The 24,886-nt window shown below is 38.6% G+C and overlaps 1 protein-coding gene across 1 annotated transcript in view; it reads right to left on the bottom strand.

Moving 5' to 3' along the window:
• Nucleotides 1–24,886, bottom strand: part of DOK6 (docking protein 6) — a 363,336-nt gene that overhangs the window by 48,553 nt on the left and 289,897 nt on the right. Inside the window, exon 7 of the mRNA XM_045459263.1 lies at nt 13,840–13,957. Within this exon, the coding sequence (XP_045315219.1) occupies nt 13,840–13,957 (118 nt within the window). The remainder of the gene's footprint in view (nt 1–13,839; nt 13,958–24,886) is intronic.

The raw sequence follows: 24,886 nt of genomic DNA, 5'->3' as shown, positions 1-24,886 counted from the left end.
TCACGATAAGAGAATAACCAATGCTAGTAAAACAATTCCAAAGGGACTAAAATAAGTATATTCTACAAGACTAAAGACACTCTTGTGGTATGAAAGGAAAAAAATATATATAGTTAAGAGAAACTTAAGTCACAAGAAAAGAATAAGTCAGTGTGAAAAAGAGAATAGATGATATTTACAAAATAATTACAGTATTTAGATATTAAAGGCATCAATGAATGATGGAGGTGGTAACATAGACACAACGGCAGAGTGAATCCAGAGTGAATTGTATGGTAGGAGGAAATCGCTCCAATGTAGTACAAAGATATTATAGAGATGAAGACGTGTCTACTATTGTTAATCACACACAACATGAATATCAAGCAGAGATTAGTCATTCCTAAAGGAGATGATAGAGCAAATGAGGGTGAGGCAATATTTAAATAAATAAGTCATAATAGTCTTTCAGAACAAATGAAGGTAGGACTTGTCAGGTTGAAGAAATATATTGTGATCCAATGAGAAAAATCAAAGAGAAATCCATAGTTTGAGTCATGAGGGTAAGCTTCTTAATTCCAAATGCAAGAAGAAATTTCTAAAAGCAGAGAGAAAAGACAATTCTCTACGAAAGACGAACAGCTAGACTGACAGCTCAACAGTAATCTGATGGCTCAGGAAGGGCTGGGACAGAAGACTCTCCAGGTGGCTGAGAATTTCACCACTAGCTGGGGTGTCATTCAAGAGATGAAGCCAGAGGCAATCAGTGAAGTGAGAAAATAGTGAAACTGTCCTCAAATGGCTAAGGACTCCATAACCGACTGAAATATCATGCGAGAATAAAGATGAAATTAATTCATCTTCACAAAACATCGCATTCTCACTAGAGATAAAAGTTCACTAAAGGAAACAAATAATGTATTGATAAAAACAAGAATTTGAACTCAGGAAGAAGGGTTGAAGTACAATCAGTGAAACAGATGCGTAGATCCAATGTGCACTAGCTGTAAAAATAATAGTATTAATTATTAAATTTGAAATGTTTTCAAAAGAGGAGAGAAATAAAATAATAGATAACAGAAGCATGAAATCTGAAAGGTATTAAAAAGAGAAGTGTAGCTACATTTATACTTATACATCTGTTTTTACTTTTTGGTCAAGTGACCATATGAACAGTTTCAGTTAACTACTGAGAGAATATCCATAATTCCAAAGAAGGGGATGGAGGGACAATAAAAAAAAAAAATGTGGTTAAAAGTAGATAAGGGACGCCTGGGTGGCTCAGTCGGTTGAGCCTCTGACTTTGGCTCAGGTCATGATCTCAGCGTCCCTGAGTTCAAGTCCTGCATTGAGCTCTGTGGTGACAGCTCAGAGCCTGGAGCCTCTTCACATTCTGTGTCTCCTTCTCTCTCTCTCTGCCCCTCCCTCACGTATGTGCTTTCTCTCTCTCTTTCTCTCTCACAAAAATAAACTTTTAAAAAAGTAGATAAGGAAGGGCAAAGAAGTAAATAATGTTACAAACCAAAATTAAAAAATTAGAGAGTAGAAAAACATAATATGTACAATCAAAATAAATAAAGGTGATTGAATTTTGCTATAAAAGAACAAAAGCATACTTTGAGTTTTAAAGTCCAACCTATTTCGACCAGGAAAACATCTAAAGTATAAAGACACAGAAACACTGAAAATAAATGGAAAACATGGCAAAACGGAATTTAGATAAAGAACTGCATTGCATTTGTTAATTATAAAAAAGTGATACAGCAGGAAGACGCAATATACTTGAACCCTTGATGAAACATTCCTTTGGGTATATTCTGCGATTATACTAGAATTATTAGGCTGAGCCAATAACTGCCATTGTTGTAGATCACTATGGGGTCCTTCTTATCTAGTCCTGCTTGCCCACCACTGCCCACGGGGGCCATTTTCCCTGTGCTCCACCCACTCCAGATGTACCTGTCTTCCTTCTGATACACCAGACTTGCTTCTGCCTGACCATGTTGTCTATGTCTGCAATTTCTTTTTCAAACTTTTACAGGCTGATCTGCTTTTGACATCTGAATCCTGAATTCAAATAACACTTCTTAAAGAGATTTAGTGGCCAATTGACTTTCTTGTCATGATTCTGATATAGCTTCTTCATAATGCTCATCAATGTCTGCAATTACCTTGCTTATTATTTTATTTACTAAGTTATTATTGGCATATACTTTCATGTGAGTAAGTGTCTTGCGTCTTCTGCATCTTTGTGTCCCAAACCACATAGAAATAACATAGAAAAGCAACTCAATGCATAATCGAATAAATGAACAAATTAATATCTACGCTATTATGGAATGTATTTTTTATGAGACTGGATGTATATTAGGGATGGAAACCACATCTGATTTGTTCTCTGTAAACGGGATACATCCCCAAGGCCTAGGCACAGTATGACAAACACCGATTGAAAAAATATATAAATCCCACTTCTGGAAATATTATTGTAATCAAAGATTATATACAAATGGAGACACCTGGGTGGCTCAGTCCGTTAAGTGTCTGACTCTTGATTTCACCTCAGGTCATGATCTCATGAACCCCAATAAGGCTCTGTGCTGATGGTGCAGAGTCTGCTTGGGATTCTCTCTCTCCCTCTGCCTCTGTCCCTCCCTTGCCGATGCTCTCTCTCAAAAATAAATAGATAAACATTAAAAAAAATATTACATACAAATGTGTTTACTATGGCATTGTTTAGAATAGCAAAAACACATAATGTACATGCTGAACAAGAGATCTATTATTAAATAAATTAGAGTTTTTCAATGGAATATTACTCAGTCCTTATATGTCACATACAGATTTTGTTCTCAGTAAAATATACAACTTAAAGATATAACAAATGAGTTAATATAAAATGCAATCTTAATTTTATAAATATATAGGTATCTTACCTCAATTTCTAGTTTTCTCTATCTTGCTACCCTTATATTCTAACAAGCTAGTGGTGGCTTTTAACCTTGCATCCATGTATTTCTTTGTGCCTTGAGTTTTTTCAGTAAGGATGTATTCATTTTGCAATCAAATTTTTGAATATTTATTTCAGTTACATTTTAAGTATTCATTCCTTAGAATTTTGGCAAGTTTTCAGAAATAATCCTGTCATAAGTTAAAAAAAAACACTTTTCAAAGGAAGACACAGAAATAGCTTATATAAAGGAAATGAAGCTTGATTAAGAAGACATTTTACACTTTCGTGATGGAAACCACATGAACTAACAGCACAACAAGACAACTGTGCATGTCAGCATTAATGCCTGAAGAAAAGAGCTGGAAATATTCAGGAGGGAGGAAAGGGTATGAAATAAAAGAGATTTACTACTGGGAAAGTGATTTTGAAATCTCCAAAAGAAGACATTTCTAAAGAAATTAAAATTGAGGGAGACACATTTGAACTTGCTGTAAAACTTAGTTAAAAAGCTTGAAAAGTAATAATGAAAAGTAATAGCAACTCTCAGGAGTTAAACCAACTAATTTACATACACAGTGTGCTTTAAATTGTTCCACGAAAGAAGCAAAGCTGTTATATGAAATTTTTAAAAGCAGTGCCCAAGCCATATACAACTTGACTTTGAACACTGTGGATTTTCCACAAATTGCTTCGATGCCTTCCATCTGGGTTGTCTCATTTAAAGCACATTTGAGAATAGCTGTTGCCTGCTTTTCAGAGGCATAATTCTTGTAAACCTTGATTATGGTTCAAAGAGAATGTAACTGGGCAGAAGGGTAGAGTTTCCGAATGCTTTATTCCACCTTGCCTTAAACTCTGTTACCCTGGGGCAGTTATGTAATTTTCCTATCCTGGTGGCACTCCAGCTAGAAAAATAAGACTGCATGGGTTGATAATCCCACTTTTGTCCTTTAGGGAAGTTATTTTTGTATTTCAGAGTCCTTATCTGCAAAATGGAACAATAGTACCTACTTCAGACGGTTGTTGGGAAGGTCATATATTGTGACATGGTACAAAGTGCTCAATAAATAAGTTGACAGTGATAACTGCCTTTCTCCCTCTATAAAAACTGCATCCATAACAATCTACCTTCTCTAGAGTGTGTGGTTTATATGAGGTTTTATATATATATATATATATATAGATATAGATATAGATATAGATATAGATATATTTAATCCAGGTTAGTTAACACTATATGTTAACTAACTTGGGTTTATTTTTTGTTTTATTATTTTATTTTATTTTTTAAATATAATTTATTCTCAAGTTGGTTAACATACAGTGCATACAATGTGCTCTTGGTTTCGGGGATAGATTCCGTGATTCATCGCTTACATACAACAGGTTCATCCCAACAAGTGCCTTCCTCACTGCCCGTCATCCATTTTCCCCTCCCCTCACCCCTCCCCTATCAACCCTCAGTTTGTATTCTGTATTTAAGAGTCTATATGAGGTTATATTTGTCATATTATGTAGCATAATATCTTGTTGGTAGCAGACTATGCAATCAAATATCCCTCTTCTTCCTATAAAGAATTTTCAAACGTGCTACACTTCCTCATTTGTGCTTCAGGCCATGCATATCTCTGTTGACACCAGTGAAATGGTCTACCCCTGTCCATTTGTTGAATGGGGGATTACAAGTGGTTACACACAGCTGAGTGCCGATGAATTACTCAGTTAGGATGAGATCTTCAATTTCCTGACTCTTAGGGTCTCATTAACTTCAGAAGGATGGATTCAATGCTGAGACCAGGAAACAGGAATGAATGAATGAATAGCATGTTGTGATTTTCATTGTACATACTTCAGTTTATTTGACGTGCCCCTAAAGAAGCTGTAACATTAACATAGAAGCATGCTGTAAAATAAAATGGATTGTACTCCATTTTATTTCATTTGTTTTTTTGGCAAAAATGTGAGGTGTGTGTGTGTGTGTATGTGTGCACTTACAAATAATGTTAAACTTTATTGTCAAAAATTTAGACAACTTTAAAATATTTTACAAATGAATTCATGAATGATAAACTGTATCTCGGAGAAAAGCTTCCCCATTAATCAGGATGGTGATAATTAGGGTTACAGATACAATCACAGGGTGTTCTGAGCCAACATCTTTTTTTGAGCACAGACAGAATTCCACAATGGGAATGACAGGGCCCCAGACAATGGCTAGTCCTCAACTTTATATAGGAGAAGTAGCTTCTGAAATTCATTGGGAAGAATGGGATTTTCTGGTGAATAAAAGAATAAGAACAATTTCTGTCATAGAATTGTGTAAGAACTCTATGAGTAAGAAAATTCTGTTTGAAAGTCATGTATCTTTTATCTTCGAGCATATATGTAAAAGACATTATCACTTAAAGTTTGGCACTGAACTTCTCCTTGTGTTGTGAATACTTTTACAAAAATAAAAGGGAGGTTCTAAACTTCCTGTCAAACCAATTTAATAAACCAATGCCAAAGAAAGATTTCTAAGAGAACTTCCAAACTATGCTACTCTTCCTGTATTAAGTACAAGCAATGCTTATGCACAGGGCTTCAATTCTTAACGTAAATTTTTCTTATATAACCATGCTTCTAAGTTTTAGATATTGGATGTTTTAAGTTTGCAGCAGCAGACTTTCTATGAGCATCTATTCTTTGTAGGGCAGTAGGGTGAGTCTTAGAACTTCACTGAAGGTCACATGTAGGATTAAATCTACATTAACTTTGCAGTTTATTCTGTATCAAGTATCATTTCAATGATGCTAATTCCTGATGTTCCTTACATTTTTAAATCCTCCGATCATTATCAAATCTCAGAATACTGTAGTCTTTCTTTGGAAGATCAAGAACAATAGAGGGAAAAATGGACAAAATACGATTATTAAGCCTATAACGAGGGATAGGGTGCATTTAGTTGAAGGGCCAGAGATAGAGATGTGGTTAAAAAATACAACAGGAAACAGAGGTCTTGGAGAAAAATATATTTGAACATTTTCCCCCTATATGTTCTCCTATGTATTTCATAATTTGTGATGTGTAGCTTAATAGGTACAGTTTTCAGGAAGGCAACATATGGTGAGACAGTACTGAGCACATATGGTTGTGTGTGTGTGTGTGTGTGCACGCATATCTGTGTATGTGTGTACACACATGTGCACACGCACACATATACATGACAAAGACAGCTGGGCTTCAGTCATGGTTGTATTAACCTTTCCCTGAATTAGTATTATGTACTATGTTTATTTCCTCCTGAATAAAATGGAATATTTATTTTTCCTTAATAGTCTGATTAATATTGACCTTAATATGTTGCCTCCTATATTTTAAAAATTAGGTAGGGGGTGAAGCTTGAGGGAGAAAAATCAAGTATAGAGACCAGGTTTCGGGTTTAATTCCAATTTCAATTTCAGGTTTGAATTAAAGAGAGAGAAGCAATTTATTTTAGTAAAGCCACTGGCAGATTACACTAATCCAGTATAACATCTGGTAACTCTTGAGTCTTTTATCTTTATCTATCTTTATCTACTACTTTTACGTTTTTGGTAAACAATGATTAAATGGCTGACTTGTTATACTTTACCCTGGGCGCCCTCTTTAGATTCTGTGTTGTGCTGTGCCAGGAGAACTTAATTAACAGCCTAAATCTTACCTTTCACCTTTATTCCACCCAGTAGAGTACATCCCAGGAGAGAATAAATTGAGGCATAACTGGCTTAGGCAGCCTGTCCTACCTTAGTGGGGGAAGACGTTTCTCAGAAAGGCTTCTCAGCAGTCAGGGTAGGCTAATCAGCAAGAGTAGATCTTGAGGGGGACTGGGGTGAGTGGGGAGGAGCAGGGGCACTTCCTGTGCACTGAGCTGAATAAATTCCTTCCAGGAATTTGCAATGCCTTGGCCTGAAACACAGGTTCTAATTTCCCTTGGGCTACCTGGACTGAGCCATGTGAGGCTTGGGAGAAGGGGGGGCATCTGTTTGAGGGGAGATGTCTTGTTTAAACTCACTGATGGGAAGAAAAAAAAATACGTCAAGACTTAAGCCCGACATTTGATTTGTATCTCGCATTAAAAATTTAGGGTTAGGTTGAGAGATTTGTTTTTTCTAGAACTATAAGAGCTATAAAGCATTTCTTAAAGCTAGACTTTTAGAAAGTCTTTAGAACAAAACAAAATTCCTCATGCATAGCAGAAAAACTGCAATAATATTTTAAAGTAAATACTAGAATAAATTGGAGTAGGATAGCATACTTCCCTTCATCAGAGAAACTTCTTAATGGAAATTTAATTTACTTCAATATACAGACAATGGTTAATAATTATTGAATGTTTACACCTAATGTGGATTATCTCATTTAAGTGCCATGATAGAAACCATTATCCTCATTTTAGACATGAAGAAAAGGAAACTTAGAAAGATTAACTAAATTGCCCAAAGTCATACGACTCAGCAGTGGTAAAGCTAATATTCAAAGTCAGGTTTATTTAACTCCAAAACTCAGCATTTTAACCTACAGACAGCATTTCTTCACAATGAGCTCTAAATTTGGCTGAGCCATAGGGATAAAAATCATTTGAAGTTTCTACCTCACAAATGAACGGAGGAAGAGGGTTTATAAACTAATACATTGGTATATTAGGGTCATCTATAAGTGTCTGGGGGCACAGAAGAGGGAGTGATTGTGGCTCTAGCATTTGAGCAACATTTCACAGTGAGAACACTTTGAGCATTTTTACGGTGTCCATTTTGGGAAGCAATCACTCCATTTATCTCTAAAAACTGGTATCTAGAGGCATCTGGGTGGTTCAGTCACTTAAGTGCCTGACTCTGGATTTTGGCTCAGGTCACAATCTCATGGTTCATGGGATCGAGCCCCACATGGGGCTCTGTGCCGACAGCGTGGAGCCTGCTTGGGATTCTCTCTCTCCTCTCTTTCTGTCCCTCCCCGTCTTGTGTGCTCTCGCTCTCTTTCTCTCAAAATAAATAAATAAACATTTATAAAAAAAATAAAATAAAAAAACCCAAACTGATGTCTAGGGAGGCATTGGCTGTCTTTGACTTACTCTTCTAAGATAAAGGTATTCGCTAAATGTTCATAAAAGAGATTTACCAGAAAGGGTTGATTCTGGAAAATGGCTCACATTCTGGGGTTGCTGCTACATCTCCACCAGTGGACTTGGGCCCCATGCGGGATGCGCGATGCACTTGGCTGCTACCAGTCGCCATGACTGCCTCACCTGCCAGTGCACACGTGGAGCACTGAACATACGCAGGCTCCTTCGTACCATCGGTGCAATTTTCTTTTCTCTTTCCTTTTTTTTTCTTTTTTAACTTGCTCTACAAAGCTTTTATTAACTTTGCAATTCGGAAAACCTCATATGATGAAAATCTGAACAGAAGGTCTCCGTGGAAACGATTTATAAACAACGTGAACTTGAAACTGAATGGGCAGGAAAGACAGCGGGTCATAGTCGAGTGAAGAGTGAGTAAATCCTTCGATTTACCTCCCTAATCTATGTCAGAATTCTATTTACTGTTTTCTGAAGGTTATCTCTAATTCTAATTGCCTGTTTGCATCCTGTCCTTCCGAGAAATTGAAGCCGCCCATGCCCTTTCGGCGAGAGTAACATGCCTTCCGTGTAATCAGGTGCGCCACTGTGCTGATGTGGGCAGTCTGCGGCTTAATTACAGACGTAGAGAGGGCAGAGGGAGGTGGACGATTCAGAGCCGGCAGCGAATATTAATCAGTGTTAATGAAAGCACAGCTCCCAAAGTTACCGCTTTTGCAAACGGCACCCCCATCATCCTTGATGCAAACAGTGAGGGTGTTCGAGCTGCTCAAAAATGAGTCATAGTATATCCCCATAGGGTTTTGTGTCCAAATAAGTGATGAAATGGATCAGGGGAGGGTTCAGGTTGGCACACGGTCCCGAAGCCCACTCCCCGGGGACCGTTTTCAGCCCACGTTCTTGACCCCGCTTCCCATCAACGTGGCTGATGGAAAAACTTCTCCAGATGGAAAGCAGCAGGTGGAGAGACACAAACCCAGCTGCCAGGTTATGGGGACAGAGCCACCAGCCTCTCACAGCCCGTCCTGTGCTCACCAGACGAAGACCAGTGGTAGCAAGTGTCTGTGGACTCAGGGCCGTCCTAAAGCAGGAAGCGGTCAAGCCCACCGAGACCTAAGCGCGCGCAAGGGAAAGAGGGGGCCCAGGATGGGCTGGCGTGGCACCAGACGTGACGGTTCCTTCTGCGGAACCATTGAGGAATTTCCTCAGAGAGGGCATGTGGGAGCCGTGCTGTCCCCTCCGTGTGTCCTCTCCAACGCATTTCTACATTCATTGTTTTTGCGTCCAACAAAGACTCAGTGCGAGCCTGCGGTGAGCCTGGTACCATCCGTGGTTTCTACCAGATTGATCTGTCATTTTCAATAAATGCTTAGCCATCCCCACAAATCCCGATTTAAAGACCTGGCTACAAAGTCCGTCCTATAGATATGCGAATGGTGACTACAAGTCAAGGTGACGGCCTTTCCAAGGAAAAAAGAACCGTGACCTCCTGGTAGGGTTTTGTTTCTTTCTTTTTCCTTTTTCCTCCCTAACCCCCCCTCATCTTTAAAAAAAATTTTTTTTTTAATGTTTATTCATTTTTTGAGAGACAGAGAGAGACACGACATGAGCAGGAAAGGGGCAGAGAGAGGGAGACACAGAATCCCAAGCAGGCTCCAGCCTCTGAGCTGTCAGCACAGAGCCCGACGCGGGGCTCGAACTCACAAACTGCGAGATCATGACCTGAGCCGAAGTCAGACGCTCAACCAACTGTGCCACCCAGGCGCCCCTCATCCTTTTTTAATTTTTTTTCTTTTTTAGTGTTCCTTGTGCTCTTAATACATCTGTTAATGGCCTTAGAGCAAAAATCTTAAGTCTAGCAATATTAAACAAATGGTATTTTTTTAAGCATTGACTTTTTTAAAGTTTATTTTGAGTGGGGGGGAGCAGGGGAGGGGCAGAGAGAGAGGGAGACAATCCCACAAACTGTTAGCTTATGACCTAAGCTGAAGTCAAGACTTGCATATTTAAGTGACTGAGTCACCCAGGCACCCTTTAAGCATTTACTTTTGAGTCAAGAGTTCAAAATCATGTTTCCTTCCCTGGAAATGTATGGTCTGCCTAAGTCTAGAGACAGCATCCCTAGAATGCGTCGTGGCACAAAAATTTTTCATTAACGCGTAAGTCAGAGAAATACAAACAGAAACTTACTTTCTAATGCAAACTAATCATCCTGATTATCTGGAAAAAATCAAGAACAGGAAAAGTCTTTACTCACACCCTCTGCAAGAAGACGTGACGTGACCCAACCTCTTACCAGCCATTTGGGCGTAGAGATTTTGCATAGTAGTGCCTCGTCCTTAGCTAACTTGTACTTGTTAAAGTAAGTTACTCTTTTTTTCCCAAATATTAAGGTAAATGCAGGATGCCAGTATTGACACGTTGGTCTTTTTCAGTGTCTCTCGCTACTATAGTTATAGAACAGGTGACAGAAATGAAGCCAATAAAATAGAGCAAGTGAAGTTTTGAGGGTGACCGGCCATCGAAGTTATAGGTACGTCTTAACAGAATAGATTTGTTTGCACACCATGAATATTTTTTCAGTTCTAGAACATGCAGTGCTTATTAATGAATCCCAATCTACTAAGGTTTAGAGATATAAAGCTTTTCCCCCTTTGCCTTCTGAATGAAAGCCTGCTGAATTTAATTCATATTGATCTCAGCTTCACAGTTAGAATGTAGGAAATATGATGAAAAATTCTAACGGTACATTTTTATTTCTCATTGCTACCTGCAGGTTATTTGACAATGTAACACCCACCATCGTCAGATTTTTCCCTTGACTCTGGAAGATCAGACTGTATTTTCCCCTTTGTAAAGAAGTGATGCCCTTCATGGAGCACCACCAAGGAAGTGAGACACAAAATAACTACACTTTCAAATGTGGTTTATTGAAAAAAAAATGTAGATGTGTATGAAGGGGTGCTAAGGTTCACTTTTCTATTTTTCTTTCTTGTTTTGGTAGTTTTATCCTGCCCTGAATCCATGAGCACGAAGCCTGTATAGATTCCACACCAATAAAAAGCTATGGTCAAAAGACTCTTGTCCTTTGCTTAACTCGACTGCCTCAACAGAACAAAAGGAGAATAAAATATATCAGCTTTGTCAAAGCATCTCTAACAATTTACCTCTGTATCTATTTAGATATTATCTACTCACCTAGGATCTAGCTATCCATCTAGATGTTTATATCTCTCTGTATATGATATAACTATAAAATAAGGAGTATGTAAAATATAAAATGTATTGCTCTAAGAAGCATACGATACAAAAGTAAACCCGCAATATAGTGAAATGTAATTTACATCAAATACATTCTGTATTTATTGGACTTGCAGTAATCACCTTAGTCGACACATATTTCTTTGTTACACAAAAACGACAAACAACCAAGGAAGACTGTGGTCTTGAGACCATACAAGCAAACTATTCATCATAATTGATAAAGCATTTAAGTCCTTACCTTGCTGGAAATTAAGATCAGTGAGATAGATCCTAGAGTGTTCTAATCAGTTACTGACTCTGTTATATTGTAAGTCAACACTGTCCGTTGGCAAGTCTTCAGCAGCGTTTTGAGAAATTGAAATGCATTCTGGCGTTGTTTTGTTGGATGCATATGAAATTATTTCTGATATTGTGTATCAGTCTAAATGTCAGCTCTTCCTTTGGAGAAAAATTCCCCACACACTACCATGCAAACAACAATCTTTCATCTGCTGAATTTATAGACCAAACTCTTGTCAAAACCCAAAGGTATCACGACATTGGCTCCAACCTTTTTCCAACTTATTTGTAGTAACATCTCACTTTCTTTTTGCTTAGAAATGTGGCCATTTGTATTTTTGCATGAAAAATACAAAAATACATGTATTTTTTATTTTACAAAATAAAGTTATTATTTTACAAAAATATTTTATTATTTTATTAAACATCAATATTGTTAAAAACAAGACAGTAGACTCAATATGGAGTCACTTAGGCTAAACCTCATGATGCCTACCCAAAACTTAACACATAATTAGAGTTTCTGCTCTCCCAGAAACAGACTCTTAAACCAGTTAATGGGGAACTATGTGGTCAATGCTAGTGAGGGATTCTATCTTATAGACCTCTGTGGTCCCCTTAAGGAGATGACTTTGCTACACCCAGTTCATTCTCGTCCAGTATAATTTCCTTGTCCCGCTCTGTCTGCCTATAAAAGTCTTTCATTACATATAGCTCCTCAGACCTCCTTCCTATCTGCTATATGGCATGCTTTTCATTCATGAATAACTGAATAAAGCCAACACGATTTGTAAAATTTACTCGGTTGAATTTTGTTTTTTAACAATAATTACACCTATCTGTTTAGGTTTAAATAAAAATAACCTTACACTAAAAGCATATTTCCTAATTATTTTTAATCATAGGAGCAAGCAAGATTAATCTCCCAAGATCACGACTTAGCATTTGAGCAGAAGCAAAAAGCAAGATGCGGTCTCCTCTTTGTGATCCACAAGACATTCAAGAGTCTCCTCGACCCTCTACTCCTTATCCTGTTAAAGGTTTTCTCATACAAAGAAATAACACAAAAAGATAATAACTCTCCATAAGAGGGTTCATTTAAAATATAAAATGCAAGTACCAGCAACAAATGACTAAAATTGTTCTGACAGCTTTTCCTTGCAGAACGAATCCTTCATCATTAATTCCCACTGACCAAATTCCATTAGTTTAGGTTTGAAATGCTGGCAAGCAGATATTGCCTTAAAAATACACCATTTCAGTTGCCGCATCGCCAAAACATTTTGCTGTTGTTGTTGAAAGACTTCGTGTTATCGATATGAGCAAAAGTTAAAGTATGAATGGAAAAACAGTCTGAATGTCCAACTATGCTGAAGGTCATACCGGTCATTTCTTCACCAGGGATTTACTGGGTGCCTATTACGTTCAAACCCATTGTGCTCAAAAACTCTTTGTTGGATGAGTTGTTTTTTAGCTGTGTTTTGTTAGCCTTATTTTTCTAAGTTCCCACTTCCTTCAGTCTTGGTGAGCTGTAAGTCAATTGCTTATAGCTGAATATTTTATCTGAAGGATGACTATTCATTTTAAGACAACAGGGAAAGAATAGGAAAAAAAAAAAAAAAAAAGAATGCCAAATCTGAGGTTTGTGCTGCAGTCGTTCAAATACCTGCTGTCTATGAATCTGATTCATCTGGTGAACCATTCCCATTTTAGTTAATTAACCATTAATCATTAGGAAAAGTACAGAAGCAAAGTATTCACACTTATCTCCTGCCTTGCACCCTCCAGAATTATTTCTGTGCCAAGGCTCTGGCTACACTTGAAGACTTTTGAGAATCGGTTTGTGTAGTGTTTTATTACAGAGCCTGAAATCAGCCCCCTGAACTGATATTCAATCCTATTAAAAAAGGATGCTAAGGAAAAAATCCTTCATAAAACAGCATGAAACAGACCCTAGGATCAGCTACTTTAAGCTTCTGATAATGTTTTGTATAATGTTCCAGTTAAGTTCCAGTTTTTATGTATAATGTTCTAGTCAGGTGCCAAATACAGTCCTCAGCCCTCAGCGACTTTTTGGAATAATTTCTACCATGAGACTGTGCAATGATAGCTTTAGAAATGCCACTATAAATCTCAGAGCCCCCACTGTGGCCAGTGACAGCTGATAAATGAAAAATGGAGGAAACGGAAGCAAGGCAATTTGCATGCCTCCTGGCCCACCTGTAGGAAGCTAATGGAGGTGCCGCTTGATTATTTTCAAGTTACTTGCCTTGCAAACTGTAGATTTCTCCAACACTGTTCTGACGGGTGATGTGATGCCAGTAGGCGCTACGAGGAAGAGATATCGATTTGGATAACGTCATTGGCTCAGTCAAGCTTGTCTGAAGCTAAAAGAAAAAGGAAATGTGTCAGGCTTGATGCAAAATATTAGACTGAAATCTGCCCTTTCAGAAGTTGAGGGTTAAATGTGGGCATTATGTGACCAAATCTGTTATAGATACCTGTCTGATTTGCTGTTTAAGGTTAGCTTTTTTAAAAAAAGGTAAATGAATGACTCCAAACATATATGAAGCGAACACTTATAGACAATTGGATCTCATTCATTGATTTAGAAGGAACAAATAGATGGTACAACTGATTCCAGGGAGAATTCAAAGGGCATACAGTTAACCAGGAGCGCAGGGAAACTGCCAGAAATAACCAGGTGTACCCACCACCAGACAAGTTTGTGTGCATTTATTGAACAAGAATTATGTGCATTACTATCAGCTTTCTGCAATTTACTGAACTATAAAATAGCTCAGCTTGGGGGCGGGGGCAAGCCCTTTCACAAACACATACTCCCAAATGGCACCAAACACAGGATACCATTAATCTTTTTCACCCATTTCCGTTTACAATTTTTCCAGACACCTCCTCCCGCCCTTGCCCAAGGGATCTTTTCTCCAACGGACGTTTTTTTTGCGCTCCTGCGATAGGATCTTTTACATATTAAAAACGTGTTTTCCCTGAGAAGTTCTGTGATAAAAATGTGGCAATTATGTTCTCACTTGAAACATACATTTTAAGGGTAGCCCCAGAGATCAACACGACGTCACTCAGGTGCTCAAGCATAGGATTCGTTCCGAGAGACTGAAACTTTACGTTGCATTTTCAAGAAATAAATTCACTTTGATTGATTCACTCTAGGTTTTTAAAAACCTCCAGAAATGGTTTTATTTGTTCTTAGTGCACATTTCCCTGACACAATCTGAGCAAATGTTCACTTTCTGATGGGCAACGGGAAATCCTCTAATCAATGAAACCTCACATTTCCTCCTGATTGAATACCTGACTCTTGGCAGAAGGGGGAGCTGCGAAGATCACGTCTAAGCTCAGGTGTGAGCTTAGAGACCTGTTTGCTCCGTGCGGGTGCCTTTTCCCACCGCCCCGCCCCCCTCTGGCCCTTCCCATACTTTGTATACAGGTTCCCACTGTCCACTGAAGACGTGATCAGAAAAGGACCTGATAGGCTGTAGCAGGCTCTTAAAAGCTGAGAGGTTTCTCCATTTTAATGGAAGATGGAGCCAAAGGGCGTGAATGTTTTGACGTGATTCCACATTTTCAGCAGTGAGGCATTTCTACAACCGCCATGACTTGCCACCAAAGCGCCCTACTCCGTGACCTTGAAAGTCTGGCCCTGTTAAAGGTTATTTTTTTTAAAGATGGCTTTCAGTAGCAACATTGTAACCAATTTATAGATTTTTCAAATTGTGGGATAGTTCGAAATTTTCCTTCCTGTCGTGAAAACAGATATGCTAACCAAACCAACAGCCTGTGGTTGGTAGGTGGAGGGAGTGGGGGAGAAGCCAGGTTTCTGGGTTATAATAGGGTGGTGCTTTCTAGAACCTTTGGGGTGTTTGTTAACCACACACACTTCTGGATTTTCCCCAGACCTAACACTTGGAGAATCTCTGTGTGTGGGGCTATGCCCGTTAACAAGTATCAGGATACATACTAAATATCCACTCCTGTAAGGAATAGAGGCAAAGCTCATTTTACAAAATTAGCACTGGGACAAAAGGGCTTTCACCTTTAAAGCCAATTTCTCATGTGAGGTATAAACTGAATTCCAACACATAACGTCTTTAGTTAGTGTGAGCAATGCCCATTAATAAACATCAATTAATCCATAAAGCCAATCTCATATTAATCACACTTCTGTCTACACTTTATTGTTCTAATATATTGTGATTTGTTTATTAGTATACAATACACCATCCGTGGTCAATTCACCTTCCCCAAATTACTTTTCCTTCTATTTTTTAATTCTGGGAAACATATTTCTTCCTAAATGGTCGGTCTTAAGCACCATGGAAACACAGTAAACATATTTTTCTCCTGGAAACAAATAAGTTGAGAATTTCCTCCATAAAATTCTCATCTGAATCACCAATTGTTTCTTCACCTCATTTCTCTACTTCTTGGTCTTCAAGGTTTTCAAATCACAAGTAACCTTTAACCTTCTATTTCTTCACTTGTTTCTTTAGTTTCTTTTTATTCTACTTCAATATCTAATTCAGAAAAGTGAAAAATCTGTGTTTGAAAACCTGAATGTCTACGTTCTCCCGATCTCGGCCAAAGGTACCTATCTTGTCCATCATACCTCAGATTTTTAATCTTCTACACATCAGAGAATCCATTCCTCAGTTGTTATTCAAAACCAGGTATTGAGTATGCTCATGAACTATCAAGCCATTCTGTGCAATGTCTTTCAATGGAATCGTATCACAGGTGGTACTCAATATGCATTATTTGTGTGGAGGATTGAAGATGGCTGCATTCAGATACAGGGTGATGGGCCCCCTCCTCTTAAATCTCGGCTGACCAGTGACTGATTTGATGAATAAGGCAACGTAGACATGACATTATGTCTGTTTTGGCTATGTCTTAGATGGCCTCTACCTGTCCTCTTCCCTCCACCTGTCCTGAGTTACTCTGGAAGTCTGACTACTCTCAACTGCCATGTTTGGACAAAGCCCAAGCTTACCATGCGGGCGGGCCACGTAATTCAACGTTTGAACCCTTCTTAGAGGATCCAGCCATTCTCGTTTTACAGATGGAAAAATCACAACCCCCAAAACTCAGGGATTTGCTCACGGTAAAATCCCAACTATAGACCCTCTAATAGGAAACAGTTCTCTTGATTTCTTAGTCCACTGCTTTTTGGACTTTGATGTTGATCTCTGGGGGAAAATGAGCTTCCTCTCCAACATGTTACAATATATAAGAATACAGCTCTATACTTTCAAAGCACCCACCCTGCCAAAAAGAAGCAGGTAGGTCCTGGAAACTTTGGGATTCCGGTACTGGCCACAGCACCTTTTCCTGCTTTTGCCAAAATAATTATCCAGGTTACCTGATTGCCTTTTGCAATCTCCCTTTGCTATTTTGAGATTCTGCCTCCCCCTGTGATAAACATTAATGCTAATTTGTGTCCCCCTACATAAATTCATCTGTCTATTAAAAAAAAACCTGCTAACCAACTTTACTTTTGGTCTGTATCTGCCCAATAGTTGACTAGAAAATTTAAAGCCTTATTAGCACTCGAGGTATAAATCTCAACAATTGTGGGAGGAAAAAGGTAGCATTTATAGGTTAACATTTATGAGTCATTCCCTATGTGCCTGGCAACGTGCAAACTGATTTCAGATGTTGTTTAATATCCACATAAATTGTCAATAATCACGCCATCTGAACTTTGCAGTCAAGGAAAATGAGACTCAGAGGGATAATATAATTTTTTTCATGGTGACATAGGCAGTGAATGATGTCTCTGAGACTTCAAAGACCATGATGTTGAAGAGAAGAAAAGATGCCTTCCCTACCTTTCGAGGTCTTCTAGTTGGACTAAGAGTTAAATTTACCTGAGACAGATTTGCAGATAAAAAACCCCAAAGTTTTATTACGCGTGCACGGAGGCCCAATAATGAAACTGAGACCCAACGAAATGATCAAGGCAGGTAGATTTTATACTTTTTAGACAAAAACACAATAAATCTGTGAGGAACTGACGGGACAAAGAGACGTTAACCTAGGAAGCTTCCATTAGTAAGGACTTCTGGGGGTGCCTGGGTGGCTCAGCCAGTTAAGCATAAGACTCTTGGTTTCAGCTCAGGTCATGAGGTCAGTTTGTGAGTTCAAGCCCCGCATCGGGCTCTGCACTGACAGTGTGGATCCTGTTTGACATTTCTCTTTCCTTCTCTCTCTGACCCTCCCGGCTTGCTCTCTCTCTGTCTCTCTCAATAAATAAATAAATAAAAATTTAAAAAAATAAGGAATTCTAAACCAAATTTGGGCTAAGGCAGTAAATGAGTAAAAAGTAATAAGGGGGTGTTTATGCGGCCTTCTCAGCTCCCAATTTCCCATCTCTGGTGACAAGAAGGTGCCATTCTTTCCCGGAGCAGGGAGGGCGCCTTTCACACAGGAGATTTACTTCCCGCCTTCAGTGGGACAGAAGAGGGTCTGAGTGCCCTCTTCTTGCACAGGCTGATTTTAAGTAGCTTTAATTCAAAATCATCAATACGCCAGAGTGGCACATTTTGGGGCAGCGTGCCCTTGGCCCCTAAATCTTGGCAGACACAAATCACTGTGAAATAAATGACGGGATCCTTTCTCCTCAGGGAGCAGATGTGAGGAGAATTGCACCAACCAGGTCAACCGCATGGCCCAGAGGCAGGGACGAGTGTGCCTCTCTCCAACGTTGAGGGGAGGGCATTACAACCACAGCCGCTCAATCCGGAGTTGTTAGGCACACATGCTTGGCTGTCAGCACACCTGTTCTCACCCACGGACTCCATCTCTGCCTTGTCATTTGACCTCAGGCAACACGCTTAAAACATCTTTTTTTAAGATTCAAGTTTTCCTTCTCTGCGAACTGAAGTTAATATAATCTACCTCAAGTGTTGTTGTTAATATTTCATAATATGATGCTTTTAAAGGGAAGAACACAACATTTGCCCCATCTGAAGAGCTTGGTAGAAACTTCTGGCTCACTCTTGCCTCTACTACATGGGAGAGGTGGCTTACAACAGACGCATCTCTGCGATACGTGATCAAGACATGGAAAGGTGTCCAAAATGAGCTATCAAACGAGTAACAGTGAAGACTGTTGGGTTCTCAGACAAAAGTCTAAAAGCTCAATCGAAGTACAAAATTCAAGAAATAGGAATATGTGGCACAGATGTTCAGTATGGGCAGGTGCGAGAGGCAGGACACGGGCAAGACCCAGGGGAACAACGTTGGTAGCAGGGTGTGGGCTGCGTGTGTGCGTGTGGGTTTGCACACATGCGTAACATAAGCCGGGAAAAGACATTGGTTTTAAATGATTATGGATCTCCTGAGTGGCTATGTCGACATGTTCCCTGGTATGGCTGAGACCAGAGGAACTGGGTAGGGAACGACACTGTAGAGAAGAAGCACTCCAAAGCTCTGAGAGGTCAGGGGACATGAAAAGGTAACACGCGAGATCCATGTCAGAGGTCACCAAAACACGTCATGCTGCTTAACAAGGAAATGGTGAACCCAAGTGCAGTCCCAGTCGGGAATAGTTTATTTGTTCTTGGAAAAGGGCTCATGAAACTTGAAAACTGTAGAGAAAAAGAAACCCCAGAGAGCTCTAGCCAGCCAAGCTCAGCACTGTTTGGATTTACTCAAACAGTCCTCTGAAGTTTGAAGGTTTACGGGCAATTGGTTTTTCACAGACTTGACTTAATTTTCAATAGGGGACAACTCACACTTAATCTTCCATTTTATTCAAGATAAATGAAAAGGAATTAGAAGATACCTTGCTGAGTTGGCACAAGACTGACAAACACGATGTCATTTAGTCATTTAATGGAAGTTGCTAGATGTCATTTAGAATTGGACTTTGCAGAATGTTATTCTGGTTATTTTGGTTTAAACTTGAACCAAAATGTATGTCATCATTATATGTTTTAAACCACGTATTGATCAAAGTACTTTCATAGAATGTAAAAAAGCCGAGCTTTAGGATAACATCAGAAATGATTACAAACATATGCATAAGTACTTTGAACACCATTCTTATCTGTAACCAGTAATGTCTTTAAGAATATATATATTCTTTACTTATCTATCAATTATCTATGAATCTCTTATTTGTAAGTAGACGCATTTAGGGAGCTACTCTCTGAATATAAGAAACATGATGTCTACATATTGAAAGATGACATTTCATGTGTAAATAAAATGTTCACTGTCTTGATTTTGTAATATCTAAATTATCTAGAGAATGTATTAAAGTTTATATAAACAATTTCCAATGTCTGCACATAATGAAAGCTGGGATGAACTTTTAACAGGGGTTATAAAATTTTACCCACTCAAAAATAAAGCTCAGCGTTTTTCTTTTGCCACCCATCTCATGACTTAGCTAATACCTGGGCTTTTACTGCAGACCAGCTGGTACCCTAACAGTCTGAGTAGATATTATTCTTGCTCCTTCCTTCCCTCTTTCATGAAAAGGTAACTAAGACACAGCAAAGGTAAATGCCTTATACGAGGTCACACAGCTCTTTCTTTCTCTAACGTCTACCTGGATAGCCACTGGGCTGCTCCGCTTCAGCGAATACATCCATTGAATAAATAATAATTCACTGGATACTCCCAGAAATTGACAATTATGCTCACACTCCTTGCAAGTAAGCTTACGTATCTCCCCACACAATTCTTACAACCGTCTGGTGGATTCTGATTGGCCCAATACTGGCCGGCATCTTTTTCTTGCCATTTTATCCACAGAAAAGACCCTCAGATTCTTTGTGTTGTCTGTGTACATTCCATAATTATGTGTTTATACTCGGAGTCATCTCGATTGCCCTTTGAAATCTATTGCTCTTCTTTAAGGAGCTCATTCTCATAATTGGCATGAGCAGATTGTATGCCCATGAAGAAATAAGGCTATCTGAGTTAAGAGAGAGAGAGAGAGAGAGAGAGAATCATCCTTATAGTCTCCCCATTATTCTTTGATTCTAGCAATACAAATAACAAAATTGTTTTTTTAACATGAAAATTGTACTCTTTTCTGTCAGCCAGTCATTTTCCTCACACATTATCAACTCTAATCAAGTTGATTAAATATAAAAAACTATATATATACAAGATGCATCTTCTGAACTGGCATCTAGAGCATCTACAACATATTTTGAGGAAAAAACACGGTATAAATAAAATTTATACTATTATAATTGTTACAGCACCACTTGCTAGAAAAATTACACATTGACCCCTTACCATTTCTATCTCATTTGTGCCTTTATGCACAAATGAGTATTTTTCTGTGTCTGTGTGTTTAGAGACTGCATTTTAGTGTTTCCATTTAGTGTTCTGAGCACTGGAACAATAGTAAGTAAATGGATTAATTAGGATCACAGGTCCACTTTAGTTATCAACTATAATAATTTGTTCTAATTGGGCTTGTGTTGGTTCATTATAATCAGTGTCTGTGATCAATCAGTAAAAGAAAATTTCACATATATGCAAATGGTATTTCCCAGCAGGGAATCAGCCACTGTCAGTAATAATGAAGGCTCTTGTCTTATGATTAATAACTGACAATACTGAGCAATGGAATCATGAGTAGAACTTTGAAGAATGAATTTATTAGCCCATCTTCCTATATATTAGATATTACACATCACTTGTGATCCCAAATTGCACTTTCAAACTTTTCCTACAATTTCTTAAACTTCAATGAATATACCTAGAAAAGAAGTTGCAAAAAGTGTTAAAATTTTTCTGTGTTCTCCTCATCAGAGTATTATGCTTCCAAATTCTTCAAATTTTTCCACGTAGGAAAACGAGTTATTTATTTATTTTTTCACAGCAGGTAGAGATTCCTGTAAACTGTGATAAGAAGAATGCCTTCACTAGAAGGGAAACCAAACTGTCTAGGATAGAGCCCAGGCTTTGTCATTCCTCCACAAATTATAAATAAGCCCACGGTACTTATGGTCTTGAAAGATAGATGTACTTCAATTGAAGGATATATTATTTGGCGACAGCTGGGAATAACAATGGGGGGTGTTTGCAACACTGCTTGAAACGAGTACTACGGTATTTCGCACGCTCTAACACGCCATCACCTGAAAGACAAAACACTGTTTTAGGTAGCACTGTGAAAGAATAGGTCTACCAGTTAAACTCTGACTCATATTTGACCTGAGAGATGTTGAAATATGAAAAAAGACATGTGCATCTTGGAATCGATGGAATGCAATAGTATTTCCCTATTCATGCAAATATTTAGGACAAAAAATAACCATTTCAGGGGCTGGAGGTAGTCAACACTTGGGTAAGTTTTGTGACAAACCGTAACTCTAAGAGGGCAGATTCCTTAATTCCTCGTTGCTATTGGAATTAGTTTTCTATGAAGCCAGCTTCGTTATCTCTCCCGGGCTCCGCACTTCGCCTTTCCCTGAGATGCCTTCGCCCTTGGTAAGATGACAGCATCGCAAAATCTCCATCAAAGACCCCCAAGCCACCCTGGGTCTTGTACATAGGTAATGTACACAATGGGTAGTGTAACCCAATGGGTAGCGTACCCTGGGTAGTGCAACACAGTGCTGCTCCGGCAGAAATGTCTTTTCATCTGACAGTAGAAAAGGAAACAGGAGAATTTGTTTTTAAATGATTATTGTTCAAAAGGTTTACTGTCTTGGAACAGTCAGGTTGTTTAGTTTGTTAAGTCTGTGAGTTTAACGTGCTTCTATTCCTTATGTTTCTACTGACAAGAGCATGTAAAATGACAAATAACAGAGAAGGAAAACCCTTCGTTTTCTAAGCAAGAAGTTTTATGTGAGACTCTATTATTCTTTTTTTTTTTCTATCCACCAGAGCTTAGGATGGCAGGGCTGATAGCTTTGGACAGCAGCGCACTCGGCCAGCCCTGCCGGTGGTTCTGGGGCCTTGGAATAGGGTTGCTGTCTTGCTGGTATTTTAATAATATTGATGCTATTTGTCCTTAACACAGAGCTCTTCTGGTGACCAGGTGGCAAAAACTATTGGAAATAGGAATATTCCAAACACTTTTTTAAAGGATACACTGTAATTCTTATTATGGAAGGCTGTTCATCTACAAATAGGCTTGTAAATCACTCGCAGTGTTGCAAGGTTAGAAGTTACTAATGACAATGCCCCTTTCCTTTCACTTACTCATTTTTTGTAAGGTATCAGGAAAATTCAATAAAGAAAATTATTCATGTCTTCTCAATTGCTCCTTACCTATGGGATTTTATAACACATGTAAAGCTTATGAACACAAAAACCAAATGGAAAAAAGGACTTCTTTTCATATTGTGTGTGTGTGTGTGTGTGTGTGTGTGCACGTATGTGTAACAGATCTATGAAAATTAAATTATTTCAGGGCATTTGAGGCCTTGTCATTTTGGATGATTTCAGCCTCACCAGGCTGAATCACAAGGGCACATTTGTGATATGGTTTCTGATGGATGGCTTCTATCACAAAGACAAGAAAATTTCCCTGATAACGTTGCACATGTGGGGTAGAGCACCTATAAATGCTTTTAGTAATAGCATTTCAAGAACTCTGGCAGTTCTAAGAACAAGAATGATCTCCAAGAAATGGAAACAAATTGTAGAGGTGCCATTTACTTAAACATCCAGGTTTAATAATTGCCTCGGGGATATGTGAATCTTGGTGAATCCTTCAGAAATAGCCCTAGTTCAAAATTAGTACCATGGCTCAAATATCCCAAGCACCCCCAAAAACCAAAACTTTCTTCTGAAATAAAACTGTTTTGGGGTTAACAAGTAAAGAAAATACAGAGGATTGCTATCTCCTTGTATGACCACTTTCTGATGCCCACTTGGACAGAAGAGCGAGAAGCGGAATGTCCACATCTAAATGCAAACGGGGAAGCGTGTCTTCTTGTAGTGCAGAAATCATTCTTCATGGTGGCTTACCTCAGGGCCTCCCAATAAGTTGGTGATCTAAGAAATCAGTCAGGGTCCGCTGTCATGACCATACGAATGAGCTCAAGAGGTGTTTAAAGTAACAGTGACCAAAATTTTGTGATGGTGTCATCTTGTCAATCTATCTAGAAAAATTTCGATGGCATGGAAAGGCATGGAAAATGTGTGCTATTTCAAGGAGTAAAAGTAATGAGATAATCTTACTTGGGCAGTGTAAATTATTTGGTCCCACAAACTTCTGGGTCACTTGAGAGAAAACTTTCTTGCTCTTCTCTTGTATTCCAGATACGTCCAAGCAACATTCTGAGCAGAGTAACCAGTTTACAAAGCTGTGAGTGGGTATTTGATGGCTAAACTCTACTTAAAAACTTCTTGGATCGGGTTAACCATCATTAACTCTTTCATTACCTTTCTCAGTGAAGGAAATAAAAATATACTAAAAAAATTGTTTTAATGTTTATTTTTGAGAGACAGAGAGACAGAACACGAGCTGGGGAGAGGCAGAGAGAGAGGAAGACACAGAAACTGAAGCAGGCTGCAGGCTCTGGTCTGTCAGCACAGAGCCAGACATGGGGCTTGAACCCACAGACCGTGAGCTCATGACCTGAGCCAAAGTCGGACACTTCACCAACTGAGTCACCCAGGCGGCCCCTAAATAAAAATATTTTTAATAGCCTTACCAATTTAATGATTCTTGTTATCCAGTATTCTAGAGTGCAAATGTACTATTTTGTTCACAATGCTGGGAAATTCTTCTAGATATACGATTAAACAAGAGTAGAAATGCTGCCTAACTTAGATTATGGAGATAGGTCAAAACATGTTTATTCTTGTGTCCCCACCAAGAAGGTAATAAACAAGGGCAAACCAAGGTTTTATACATGTGATGCCAAATGATTATATTGAATTCCCTCTGTTTCAGTTAAGAAATGGTTGTTGAGACATCATTTCTCATCCAAATGTATTTATCTATAAAACAGTAACACTGTTAAATCATCTCTCTTTGAAAGGATGGAAATGAATGCATCAGTAGCCCGAATAACAATATTTGGGGCATTTATTGCTTATATAGCTGGTTAGCAATTTGATTTTGTAAAATCTCTTAAATCACATTAAAAATCTGTAAACATTTTCTATGTGCTCAGTAATCATCTCACATGGGCCATTTTTAGAACCGGAAGCCAATGAGGAGTGTCATCTTCTTACTCTGTGCTAGATACATAATAAATAAAGTGCATCATTTTTACAGCTGAGGTTTTGGGGTACCTTTCCAACTCCTAGGTTACACTTTTGCCTAGTTTATAGCATAGGCCTTCATTTAA

Source organism: Leopardus geoffroyi, chromosome D3 (assembly GCF_018350155.1).
Source record: "Leopardus geoffroyi isolate Oge1 chromosome D3, O.geoffroyi_Oge1_pat1.0, whole genome shotgun sequence".
Taxonomy (NCBI): Eukaryota; Metazoa; Chordata; class Mammalia; order Carnivora; family Felidae; genus Leopardus; species Leopardus geoffroyi.
This window is presented reverse-complemented; position numbering and strand designations above follow the sequence as displayed.